We start from the raw sequence: 12,820 nt of genomic DNA, 5'->3' as shown, positions 1-12,820 counted from the left end.
TTACCTCCCTAATTGTTTTTTTTACAAGTAATTTTTTATTTTATTTTTTGTTACAAATTTTAAATTCTCTTGGTAAACAAAGTGTTGTGTGGGTTTTCTCCCTTTTACATTCTCTCATATACATAATTCATTTTACATCGTATTATCATTTCCAATTTCAGCCATATCATTTTTGAACTTCCCATATTTCCACCTTAAAACTGATTTTTCTTAACACATAAACAACATCATTTTTGCCCCTTCAAAAAGAAACCAAATTTATCATTTCATTTTCCATTTGTTATTCTATTGTCTATAGGTATATCCTCAAATTCAATTTTAATATAAGAAGCATTTTACTTAATTAGTTATCCACAATTAATAATGTGACTGTAATTCCCTCACTTCTTATTTAGCTCATTAACAGAATTAACATAGGTATTTCATTTTATTCTACTAATATATCCTTTCTTTCCCTTCCTCCTTTTTTAACCCTTTTCTCAGCGTGTGTCTTACTCTCTTTAATGTTCCACTTTTCATCAATTTTCTGGTTGTTCTTTTATCCCATACTCTTAAATTCCTTTTTTTCCTACATGTATTGTATCTTTATTTCTGAATCTTTTCTACCATTTTTCGATAAATAATTTGGGCAACCCTCCCTGGCATTTTTCTTTTTCGCTTTCTACTATTTATCTCTTTATTGTTGAGTTGTTCCTTTTTTGGATACCATTTCCCATTTTTCCTTTCTGCTCTTTCTGTGTCTCTCTAAATCTCAAGTTGTCTGATTTTTATTTTCAGCTTTTTTTCTACATTGTTAGCTTTTTGGATCTCATTTATATTCCTCTTTGTCAGTTCCTCTCCTGTTTCCTGTTCTATATATTCCAACGATTTTCCTGGTTCTTTAACACCTTTTAATGTTATACGTGCATCTTTTAAAATTTCCAGTAATTCTTCATACATCCCACACTCCATGTTCAAGTTTAACATTTTTTAAAATGGTACCTTTGTATTTTAACTCCAATTAATTAAGTCTCTCATCTTGTTTCCAGATTTTTCCATCTTTAATATCCAGTCCCAAAGTAGTACAATCTACTTCAAAAGTATTTTTACTTTCTTTCTCAGCCTAGCAAAACAAAGTCAGATGATAGGAAAGGGCCGTACACTCACTAAAATACTTTGTATTTTCCACTTATCTTTCCTATGTTCAAGGTTAAGGTTTTGGCAGCTGGGCTTTCAAGATGTTGCTGTGCTTTCTTTCCTCCAGTAGATGGCTTTTACCCTCCAACAATACAGTTAAATGAATAACCTGTTGAAATTTTCAGAAATCAAAAACTCTAAATCCACACAGAAAAATTATTCTCTTTTCTCCGAGTCTTTCCTTTTGTTGCTTTAAATTTCTCCAATTCCAATTATATTAGCCACAAACCTCTTGGGCAGTTAATATCCCCCCCCCCCCCCTGTATTCCAAGTATCACTTAGCCGCTGTTTTCTGGACAAATCTCTTAAGCTTAATTTCACATTTCTTTACCCTTGGGTTGGCCAGTCTTTCTCTATAATTGTTAAAAGAGATCTAAATTTATTGTACTTTAAGATTGACTCCAAGTGACGCGGTGGCTCAGGGGCTAAGACACTGAACTTGTCTATCAGAAATGTCGGCGGTTCAGGGGTTCGAATCCCTAGCGCCACCTAACAGAGTGAGCTCCAGTTACTTGTCCCAGCTTCTGCCAACCTAGCAGTTCGAAAGCATGTAAAAATGCAAGTAGAAAAATAGGAAGGTAACAGTGTTTTGCGGGCCTTTGGCATTTAGCCATGCCAGCCACATGACCACAGAGACGTCTTCAGACAGCACTGGCTTTTCAGCTTAGAAACAGAGGTGAGTACCGCCCCCTAGAGTCGGGAATGACTAGTACATATATATGAGAGGGGAACCTTTACCTTAAGATTGACCCCCCCTAAAGAAACCATCCTTGGATCCAGCTGTTCTTAACAGCTATCGCCCGGTCTCCAACCTTCCCTTCTTGGGGAAGGTTGTTGAGAAGGTGGTGGCCTTCCAGCTCCAACGGTCCTTGGAGGAAGCAAACTATCTAGACCCCTTCCAGTCAGGCTTCAGACCCGGTTACAGCACAGAAACCGCTTTGGTCGCATTGATGGATGATCTTTGGAGAGCCAGAGATGAAGGACATTCCTCCATCCTGGTCCTCCTTGACCTCTCAGCGGCTTTCGATACCATCGACCATGGTATCCTTCTGCGACGACTGCGGGAGGTGGGAGTGGGAGGCACCGTGCTACGGTGGTTCTCCTCCTACCTCTCGGACAGGTCGCAGTCGGTGTTGGTGGGGGGGCAGAGATCGTCCCCTAGGCCCCTAAATTATGGGGTGCCGCAGGGCTCGGTCTTATCCCCCCTACAATTTAACATCTACATGAAACCGCTGGGAGAGATTATCCGCAGGCACGGGATTAGATACCATCAATATGCGGACGATACTCAACTGTATCTGTCCGCCCCGTGCCAAATCAATGAAGCGGTTGATGTGATGAGCCGGGGCCTTGAGGCCGTCATGGACTGGATGAGGGTTAACAAGCTTGTGCTCAACCCAGAAAAGACCGAGTGGCTGTTGTGTTTTCCTCCCAAAGATTTGGCCAATATTCCAACACTCAGGCTGGGGGGTCAAATTTTACACCCCTCAGAGAGGGTTCGCAACTTGGGAGTCCTCCTGGATCCACAGCTGTCATTCGACCACCACTTAACGGCTGTGACCAGGGGGGCATTCGCCCAGGTACGCCTGGTGCGCCAGTTGCGACCCTACCTGAATCGGGAGGCTCTCACAACAGTCACTCGGGCCCTTGTGACCTCTAGGCTGGAATACTGCAATGTGCTCTACATGGGGCTGCCCTTGAGGAGCATCCGGCGACTTCAGCTAGTGCAGAACGCAGCCGCGCGAGTGATTGCGGGTGCACCTCGATTCACCCGCATAACACCTATCCTCCGCGAGCTGCGCTGGCTACCTGTCGATCTCCGGATGCGCTTCAAGGTGCTATTAATCACCCATAAAGCCCTACATGGCAGTGGATCTGGATACTTGAGAGACCGCCTTCTGCCAATTACTTCCCTGCGACCTATAAGATCCCATAGACTAGGCCTCCTCCGCATCCCATCGGCCAGCCAGTGTCGGCTGGCAACTACAAGGAGGAGGGCCTTCTCAGCAGTAGCCCCGACCCTTTGGAACGAGCTCCCCGTGGAGATTCGTACCCTCTCCACCGTCCAAGCCTTCCGCATAGCCTTGAAGAACTGGCTCGCCCGTCAGGCCTGGGGATAAGGATAGTTACCCCGCCCGAATGATGAATGTATGTTGTCTATTATTTTATTATATGTTGTTATCTTAATGTTGTATCCCCCCCTTCCTGGTTTTGTGTGAGCCGCCCTGAGTCCCCTCAGGGAAAAGGGCGGCCTACAAATGCTAATAAACCTAATAAACCTAAACCTAAACCGACACCAGCTGAGGATATGAAGAAATCAATGCTTTTTTTTTAGCAAGTGTGAAACTGACTTCTTCTTGGTCTCTGCCAGTATCTTTTCCAAGGCCAGAAAAGTGAATCCACTCCTTTTACCCTCCAGTTTAGATTCTCTGTTTTGGAAGGTGGAATTTAACTTGCAGTGGAAAAATTGTATCAAGGCCCCAATACTAGGCACACTTCTTTGGACTTAATCCACATTGGATCCAAATGTTTCTAGGTGAAGAACTCAAGAATTCAGGATTATTGGACTTAGATGACCACTCCATCACCCATCTCTGATTGTGAAGATTCATATGACAGACCAAATTAATGGCATTCAATCAATCAAAGCCAAAATAGGGAGGAAACCTGGAACTTTTAGCAATGTGTCTCTTCTTTGCAATCCTCATACACATAGTCCTGATTTGTTGATTGGTTGATTGAATAAATGACTGATAATTTTGTGCAAAATGGAATGATGAAGCGTTTTTGGATTGATATACTGAAAGTCACATAAGGATACAAATCTTTAATAAGCAAGTTTATTGCAAAAAGTAAGAAACCCATTGAGAAAGAATTCTAGCAGTTATGTACAGGAAGTCCTCAACGTACAACCACAATTGAATCTGGAGCCTCATCACTAAGAGATGGCATTGTTAAGTGGGTAAGACCCAATTTTACAACCATTTTGATTTGCAGTCATACAGTGAAACCATCTTCCTGCTGGTTTTGCATCTAAGAGGAACCCTGGGAAGATTGCAAATGGTGACTTTGGGGCACCATAAATACCTGCCACCCATGTTTTGATCATAGGATCACAGGAACACGGAAACAGTTGTATGTGCGAGGATTGCTTGCAAGACACTTTTCTCAGCATTGTCATAATTTCAAAGAGAAACGGTCGTAATTTGAGGACTACTTGTATCAAATAGAAGCGCTTACTTAGCATGAAATCAAATTGGATCCCTATAGGTCCTCTTCCCTGCCACACAGTCCAATGGACTGAAAATCATTCCTTTTCACGGCGGTTTCCTGTACATGGGCTGAAATCAGATCGAGCCCATCCAACCTCTAAACTCTAATAAAGCAGATCCTGTTTTAGCTGAGTCACCACTTTGCCCTTCATCTGATTATTGGACTCATTGATTTTCTGTGTTTGCTTAATCATCTGAAGCATCATCTAATCAAACAGCCTGATTTTAACAACATTGAGGTCCCCCCCCAAAAAAAACTACAGATCAAACCAGGATTAAAACTAACAGCATTTTTTCCATATGTGGAACAACTAAGCTCCTAGGTTTCTACTTTGCTTTCATTTGCTCAGTTTTGAGCTTCATTACAAGCACTGTTGAAAAGATCAATTTTTTTCTTCCCGTACAGTTTCACAAGTTGTTCTTGCAGCTCCGTCAATGTAAGATGGTCCACTCTATCCATATCATTTTCAGCAATGACAGCCCAGGATCTTCTGCGATTGTTTTGAAGCACACAACAACCTGCAGCCCAGATATGACTGGGTACGTTCACTCAGTTGTTGATGGATTTATTCCCGGGCACTGGACCCACAATGACATATGTATGCTGGCATCCTGCTGCATTTATATTTTCTTCATATATTCTACATTGTCCATTATTAAGGTGGCGTAACTGGGGCATGATGTCGGTGAAGGTGAAGGTGGCATCTTTGCTATCCTGATCTGGTTGATGGGACGGTGGTGCCATGTGTCCCTTGTCGTGCATGATCTAGGCTGATGTAACCGCGGAATTGCATCTGTTGTTAAAGCGAGGTGGCAGATCACATTAAACATTGGAAACAAACAATCCAAAGCAAAAGAAATAGTCGTGTACATCTGGCACCTGCCCTGTTCAATTCCAGAGAAGAAAGTAGTAAAGATCTGTAAGTGTGATAGAGACGTCTCAGGCGAAGTTGCAATGAGCAAAGAAAAGACAATCTCTAAGAGAATAAAGAGATTAAGACAAGTTGTAAAAAGCAATGATAAAGAAAAGACGATCTCCAATGGGTAACCTAATATAAGGTGTAGTCAACAATCTTACCACAAATTCAGATACAGGTATCGATCTCCTCCTAATCCAAAGTTTAATAACATAGCAACGGAATAAAAACAAAAAGAGAATAACAGAGTTGGAAAAGATCTTGGAGGTCTTCTAGTCCACTCCTTGCTCAAGCAGGAGACCCTATACCATTTCAGACAAATGGTTGTCCAATCCCCTATTTAAAACTTCCAGTGTTGGAGAATTCCCAACTCCTGGAGGAAAGTTGTTCCACTGTTTTATTGTTCTCACTATCGTTCTCGGGAAATTTCTCCTTAGTCCTAGGTTAGGTTAGAGTTGGGTTAGAGTTAGGGTATCTCTTTGGTAAGTTTCCATCCATTGTTTTTCGTCCTGCCTTCAGGTGTTTTGGAGAATAATTTGGTCCCCTCTTCTTTGTGGCAGCCCCTCAAATATTGGAACACTGCTATCATGTCACCTTAATCCTTCTTTTAAATATACTAGACCTACCCAATTCCTGCAACTGTTCTTCATATGTTTTAGCCTCCAGTCCCCTAATCCTCTTTGTTGCTCAAATGATCAAACAATAAAAGACACTGATTACAGGTAAGAATTGAACAACAGAAAACATTGGTTCTACCTAACATTACGAAAGTGGCAAATGTATGAGTTACAATGCTTTCCTTTCCTGACAGGTCTGTATCATCCTTAAAATTTACTAGTATATTCCTACATCTTCAGAATGCATACTCTATTATTCAGTTCATGATGGAATCAAATAATTGAAGAATGGATTCCGTTGGAAAGGATAACAGTTGGAACAATGAATCAGGGGGACGACTTGCTCCCAGGAGTTGTGGATGCTCCAACACTGGACGCTTTTAGGAAAAGATTGGACAACCTTTGTGGGAAACGGGATCGGGTTTCCTGCCTGACCTCCAAGGTCTCCTCCAACTCTTTTACAACAGAGTTGTCTTTCTGACAGGAGAAAGTTGTCACGGGGGAAGTTGGCCCAGCTGGACTTTATGTGTCCTAGGCCAATCCAACCTCAAGGCCTTGTTAACTTGCTAAATCAGAGCTTGATCACTGTTCTTTCTCTTTTTCAGGCAGAAAAGTCCCACTAGAAAGGCCAAGCGAGAGCTAGACTGTAAGAATTCTCTTGGCTTCATTAATATAATATTTCCCATACTTTGATGTCTATTCCTCTCTGGGAAATTGCCTTTTTTTATGTTTGCTCTTCACGACGTGACTAGATCCACATCTTCCTAATATTTGCTCAGCCTTGTTCTGGAATTGAATGGGACCGGGGCTAAATACATATAATCTGTGGGATACTTTTTAGTTTTGGGTTATTAGCATCCGCCCTTTACCCACAGAGTCAGTTCCACAGAAATGGCACCCTAGGCCAAGCACCTGTCACGTCAACAAAGGAGCAGCCATGCATTCATTTCTATGGAAAGATAAGAGGAAATAGCCATAATATAAATCTTGGAGCAGGGCTTCCATCAGCATTGGGACTCTTCTCTCTCTACTTGTCTTCTTCTGGTCTCCAAGCAAGAGACTGGTTGCACCTGTGAGTATTCTGCTGGGCAAGCCACTGTGGGATGTTTTGTTATGGGCTGCGGCTGTTGTCATAACCTTCTTGTGCAAATGCTTGAATTATGCGCTTTCCATCCTGGATACAGTCACTGTTTTTTGCATAGATGGCAGCTTTTGGTTACTACAACTCAATCTTCTATCAGAAACATTAGATTAATTATGGTTAATGTGGGCAAAGAATTTTATGCATCTAATCCTCTTGCTGCCACAAAGCACAGACAGGGAATTCCCCCTAATATCTGGGTTTCTTGTCTGTGGATTTGTCAGACACAGAGGCGATAGAATTGCTGAGTATTATGCGCATCAGGCAACAAAACCTACACTGAAAGCTGAATTGACCCAGAAAGCTACACTGGTAAGACCACCCTTGGGATGCCCTGCCCTTCCTTCTCTTCTATCCAGAAATGTAAACAATCTGTTTGGCCTCCATCTGAACATGTGGAACACCTGGACTTTATGAGCCATTGGGTATATTCAACCTCAAACTGATTCTCCCATTGCTAAATAAAAGTCTTTCTTCTTCTTCTTCTTCTTTTTCTCCTCCTCCTCCTCCTTTCTCCTCCTCCTTTCTCCTCCCCCCTCTCCCTTTTCTCTCTTTCTCTTTCTCTCTCTGTTTTGGCAGAAAAGTTCTACTTGAAGGACCAACCGACCAAGAACACGGCCATGTTGCTTCTGTGGATCCTCTCCCTGGCTGCCTCCTTTCTCCTGCCTGCAACTGGGGAGGTGGGGAGCAGTTTCCAACCCTGCAGTCAGTTCTTCTTGGGTGGAACCCCCCCCTCCAACCTGTTGCCACTGAATCCAGCCAGAATCTGCCAGTACTATAAGGGCAGCTATCGATTTGCCACAATGTACGACACAGCAGGGCGCATCCCCCTGTTCTCAGCCTATAAATATCATCATGCTCCAGGTGCATCACCGGTGGAATGGAAGATTGAACCACAGGTAAAAGGAGTTCCTATTTTGAAACGAAACATTCACGAAATGGAGGTCACCTTAGAGAAGGGGTCTCAAACTGGATTTCTCCGAGGGCTGGATCAGCATTGTAGTTGTCCTCTGGGGGCCGGCCAGGAGGGAGGGGGAGAGGGACGGCAGATTGGACCAATCCTTTGGTATTTCCAGGGCCCCATGGGCCAGATATAAGCCCTTGAGTTTCACATCTCTACCTTAGAGGAACAGTCACTGGATAGGAAATAAGACAAGACTTAATAATTATTTGTACACAATTAATCTCAGGAGCTTTTAGAAGCTTGGCTGTAAGAATTCTGCTGTCCACATTGGTGAGGTCTCCCTTCCAACTTTCCCCAAAGAAGCAAACTCAGGGTGCCCAGAACCCCAAATTTCAAGCTGAAGCAATGTGTATTCTCTTGCTATAGGACAGTTTCAAGCAGGCTCCCCAAGAGGTCAGTCAGGGCCCTCAATTTCCAGATTTCCCACAAACTGCCACAAATATGGAAAGTGCCATGGAAACGTATCCCGCACCCAATTCCCTGTTTGGCTCATGGTAGATTTTTAACCAGATTCAGCGTATTTGATTCCATGTGTGAATGCTAATCGGGCACATTGCTTTCTGTTCCATATTCATAGCTTGCACTGCCTAGCGATCGTCACAGAAAAAGCATGGAATCGGAAAGGACCTGCCGAATCAACCCACGTGACCTGACAAAAAGACAGGCTGTATGGAGCGATTATGAGAACATTTTCCAATACGACCTGGGACAGTTGGCACCAGCATCCCACCAACCGTATGGAGATAGCAAAGCTGCAACCTACACCTTAACCAACATCGTGCCCCAGTTTCAGGAACTCATGAATGGAGAATGGGACGATTTCTTAAGTACTATGAGCCAAAGTACTGAAGGATGCCGTGAAACATTCGTCATTGTGGGCGTGGTGCCCGGTGATGATTCCATCTCTGGTGGCCGAGTGAATAAGCCCAGTCATATCTGGGCTGCAGTTTGTTGCGTGACCAAAAAGGAGCAAAAACAGGGCTTCGGAGTCTTTGCTGAAAATAATCAGGATAGGGTAGAAAGGTTTAACCTGAAGGACCTGGAAAAAAAACTTAACGAAAAATACGGGAAGGAAGGAATTAATCTTTTCAATGGTGATTGCTATTGATAAGATTAATAATCCATAAGGTCATTCTCTATCTTCCAAATAGAATTCACAGAGCAAAAAAAAAAAAGACAAAAAAAGCAAAGTATATCCGTAGCAGCTTAGTTCTTCAACCTATGGAATGAATGCAGTTATTATAATCCTAGTTTGATCCGTATAGTTTTTTGGGGCTCAATCTTGTGAAAAGTCAAGATGTTTGATTAGTTTGTGGTTCAGATTATGGAGCAAACCCAGAAAATAAAATAATCCAATCATGAGATGAAGGGTTCAATGATGGCACAACTAACAGTTTCCTGTCGTTGCACAATGCGGGTGGGAAGAAGATCCTTAGGAATCAAATTTCATTTTATGCTAAATCAGGCTTTGATTTGACACAGGTAGTTCTCAATTTACAATCATTCAACAACTATTTGTATTTATGACAAGACTAAAAAAACTACTTACAATCTATGTATGACTGTTGCAGTGCCCCATGGTCCTATGGTCAAAATGTGGATGCTTGGCCTGTGTTTAGGATGGGTGCAGAATCCTGAAGATTGTGTAAATTGGGTGTGACCCACTTCGCAATAACATCGCTTAGTGACAGAGTTCCAGTTCCAATTGTGGTTGAAAGTTGATGCCTTTCTGTACGTAATTGCTTGAATGTTTTCTCCCTCGCTTTCTTAGTTCTTGCAATAAACTTGCTTATCAAAGATCTGTTTCCTTGTGTTGCTTTAGAGTACAATCAATCTAGAATAACTTGAACATTCGCTTTTGCACAGTATTATCAATCAGCCAATCCATCAATTTATAAAGCAATCAATCAATCTATCTATCAGGGGTATGTCTATGGGGAGGGGGGAGCAGAGAAAAAGTACATTGCCAATACTTCCAGTTTTCTTCCCCCAGATGTTGGCCTTGATGGATTGATTCAAGGTCATTAAGTTGGTGTCAGATCTCTTATGTGTCAGATGGAGGTTTCCATCAAGTCCTTCATTGCTCTGCTACCCCATGAGAAATGACCCCACAATGGCTGATAAAATCTGCACCCCAATCTTTCCCACAGGCAGGGCAACTCAGTCAGTAGCCGTGTTCCAATATCTCAGAGGCTGCTCCAAAGTCCCTGGATTGGGGGGGGGGGAGGGAGAGGAAGCGTTTTCCTGAAACTCTGGTAAAGGAAGTGCCTAGCAAAGCAGAAGGACCAATGAGAATCCTCCCTTCTTCCGCGTCATCGGTCTCCGGGCAGACTCTCCCTTGACTTCACCTGATGGGGCAGAGAGTTCGACACAGAGAGAGAAGCAGAGAAAGTGGGAGGGGGATATTTTCGGGGGGGGGGGCACAGTTCAAGGGGTGTTTAGGCCAGTCCTGGAGGGGAGACCGATGACGCTCAAGCAGGGAGAATTCCCATTGGTGCTGCCGCTGGTTCGTTCCCTTCCCACTAATATCAAAGAAATGGTGGAATGGAATCATTAAAGAAAGGGTTCAGTTAAAAAGGATAACAGTTAGAACAATGAATCAAGGGAACAACTTGCTCCCAGAAGTTGTGGATGCTCCAACATTGGACGCTTTTAGGAAGAGATTGGACAGACCTTTGTGGGAAATGGGATAGGGGTTTCGGCCTGTCCTCCATGGTCTCCCCATAGCCAGTCCCCTAATCATCCTGGTTGCTCTTCTCTGCACTCTTTCTAGGGTCTCCCAACATCTTTTTTATAGTGTGGTGACCAAAACTGTATGCTGGATTGCAGGAGGGATAGCCCCAAGGACGTGTTTTTGTGTGTGTGTGTGTGTTTGTGTGTGTGTGTGTGTGTGTGTGTGTGTATGTGTGTGTGAGAGAGAGAGAGAGAGAGAGAGAAAGAGAAAGAGAGAAAGAGAGAGGGAGAGGGAGAGAGAGAGAGAGGGAGGAGACACCCCAGGACTCCCCAGCCAGCCATCTCAGAGACCCCCCAAGTCTTTGCTGGCCTGGGGGCTGCACGTCCCCTTCAGAAATCCACTACAGCCCACTCCACACCGGATCTCGGGGAGTGCAAAAAGAAGTCCACACTCCCCTTCCTCTCCTTTTCTCTTTCCTCCCTCTCATTCCTTCCTTCCTTTTCCTTTCTCTCCCCACCCTTCCCTTCTTTGACTGTTTACCATTTAGCTTGCCTTCCAGCTCTATCACAACTCGCCACAGATGGATCACCATGTGCTGCTCACCAAGGACAACCTGTCATGGCCAGCTTTTCCTGAAACAACTTGCCATGGAACAAGATGTCAGGCTTCCAAATATCCTCCAGAATTAAATCAGAGTCCAAGGCAGAGCTTCCCTCAAAGTTCCCGTTCATTAATAGAGACATGTTGGTACATCTGAAATCTTCCCAGGGTTCCCACCCAGTTGAAAGTTCATGATCTTGCCCCCACACTCACAAAGTTACAACGATGCTGAAAAAAGAGACTTATGACCATTTTTCACACTTATGACCATGGCAGCATCCCCATGGTCATGTGGTATACATTCAGATACTTGGCAACTGGTTCACATTTATGACGGTTGCAGCGTCCCTGGGTCACATGATCCCCTTTGACGACATTCTAACCAGCCAAGTCGATGGCGAAACCAGATTTCACTTAACAGTGGAGACTCTAGAAAGAGTGCAGAGAAGAGCAAGAAAGAGGATTAGGGGACTGGAGGCTAAAATGGTTGCAGGAACCGGGCATGTCAGGTTCAATGAAAAGAAGGACTAGGGGAGACATGATAGCAGAGCTCCAATATCTCAAGGGATGCCACAAAGAAGAGGGAGTCAAGCTATTCTCCAAGGCACCTGAGGGTAGAACAAGAAACAATGGGTGGAAACTAATCAAGGAGAGAAGCAACTTAGAACTACGGATTAATTTCCTGACAGTGAGAACAATGAATCAGTGGAACAGAAGTTGCCTCCAGAAGTTGTGAATGCCCCAACACTGGAAGTTTCTAAGAAGATGTTGGATAGCCATTTGTCTGAAACGGTATAGGGTTTCCTACCTAGGCAGGGGGTTGGACTAGAAGACCTCCAAGGTCCCTTCCAACTCTGCTATTGTATTTTATTGTATTAACAGCCGTCTGACTAATTTAACAACTGCAGTGATTCACATCAAGGCGAAAGGTCGTAAAATGGAGCAAGGCTGGCTTAACATGTTTCTCACTTAGCATACATTTTGGGCTCAACTGTGGTCGTAAATAAAGATATTTTACATCCATATTTTATAGCAAACAAGATAGTCAGGTAAGCAGGAGCATCATGAGGTAAATCTCTGAGCGCACGGCATACAGGGAAGAAAATGGTGGGAAAACAAGGAAACGCCCCTTTTATGCCCATAGCAACCAATCACAGCTCAGATTGCCTCACGCAGGAGCCAGCACTCTTCAATCAATCAAGCACAACTGGGTGTTCTGGCTCCCTGCACAACCCTTCACTGCTCCAGCTACTAAATTGAAATACATCTTAACACAAATATTGTGGAAATCGACCCTTGTTGTTATACAACTGGCAGATTCTGGCCGGTTTCATTGGCACCATTTGGGGGGGGGGGGGGGGCTTCCACCCAAGAAGAATTAATTGTAGGATCTGAAAGCCCCCCCCCCCAGCTCCCCAGTTGCAGGCAGGGAAAGGGGAACGTGGTTGATGGTTCCTTG

At 43.7% G+C, this 12,820-nt stretch overlaps 1 protein-coding gene across 2 annotated transcripts; it reads left to right on the top strand.

Annotated features, from left to right (window-relative positions):
* The first annotated feature begins 6,965 nt into the window (after positions 1-6,965).
* On the top strand, positions 6,966-9,838 carry LOC148044019 (endonuclease domain-containing 1 protein-like). 2 transcript variants are annotated; one of them, XM_087722451.1, is made up of 3 exons: positions 6,966-7,054; positions 7,703-8,022; positions 8,665-9,838. In XM_087722451.1, exons 2-3 carry the CDS (start codon positions 7,744-7,746, stop codon positions 9,193-9,195), a joined length of 810 nt encoding a protein of 269 aa, XP_087578577.1. In that variant the 5' UTR covers positions 6,966-7,054; positions 7,703-7,743; the 3' UTR covers positions 9,196-9,838. The 2 variants fall into 2 exon arrangements, with proteins under 2 accessions (XP_087578577.1, XP_087578578.1); XM_087722452.1 differs by lacking the exon at positions 6,966-7,054 and adding an exon at positions 7,348-7,435.
* The last annotated feature ends 2,982 nt before the right edge of the window (positions 9,839-12,820 follow it).

This window comes from Thamnophis sirtalis, unplaced genomic scaffold, assembly GCF_051295495.1.
Source record: "Thamnophis sirtalis isolate CommonGarterSnake01/CBP01778 unplaced genomic scaffold, rThaSir2_p1.2 scaffold_9, whole genome shotgun sequence".
Taxonomy (NCBI): domain Eukaryota; kingdom Metazoa; phylum Chordata; class Lepidosauria; order Squamata; family Natricidae; genus Thamnophis; species Thamnophis sirtalis.
The sequence above is the reverse complement of the archived record's forward strand: the minus strand, read 5'-3'. Positions and strand labels throughout refer to the sequence as shown.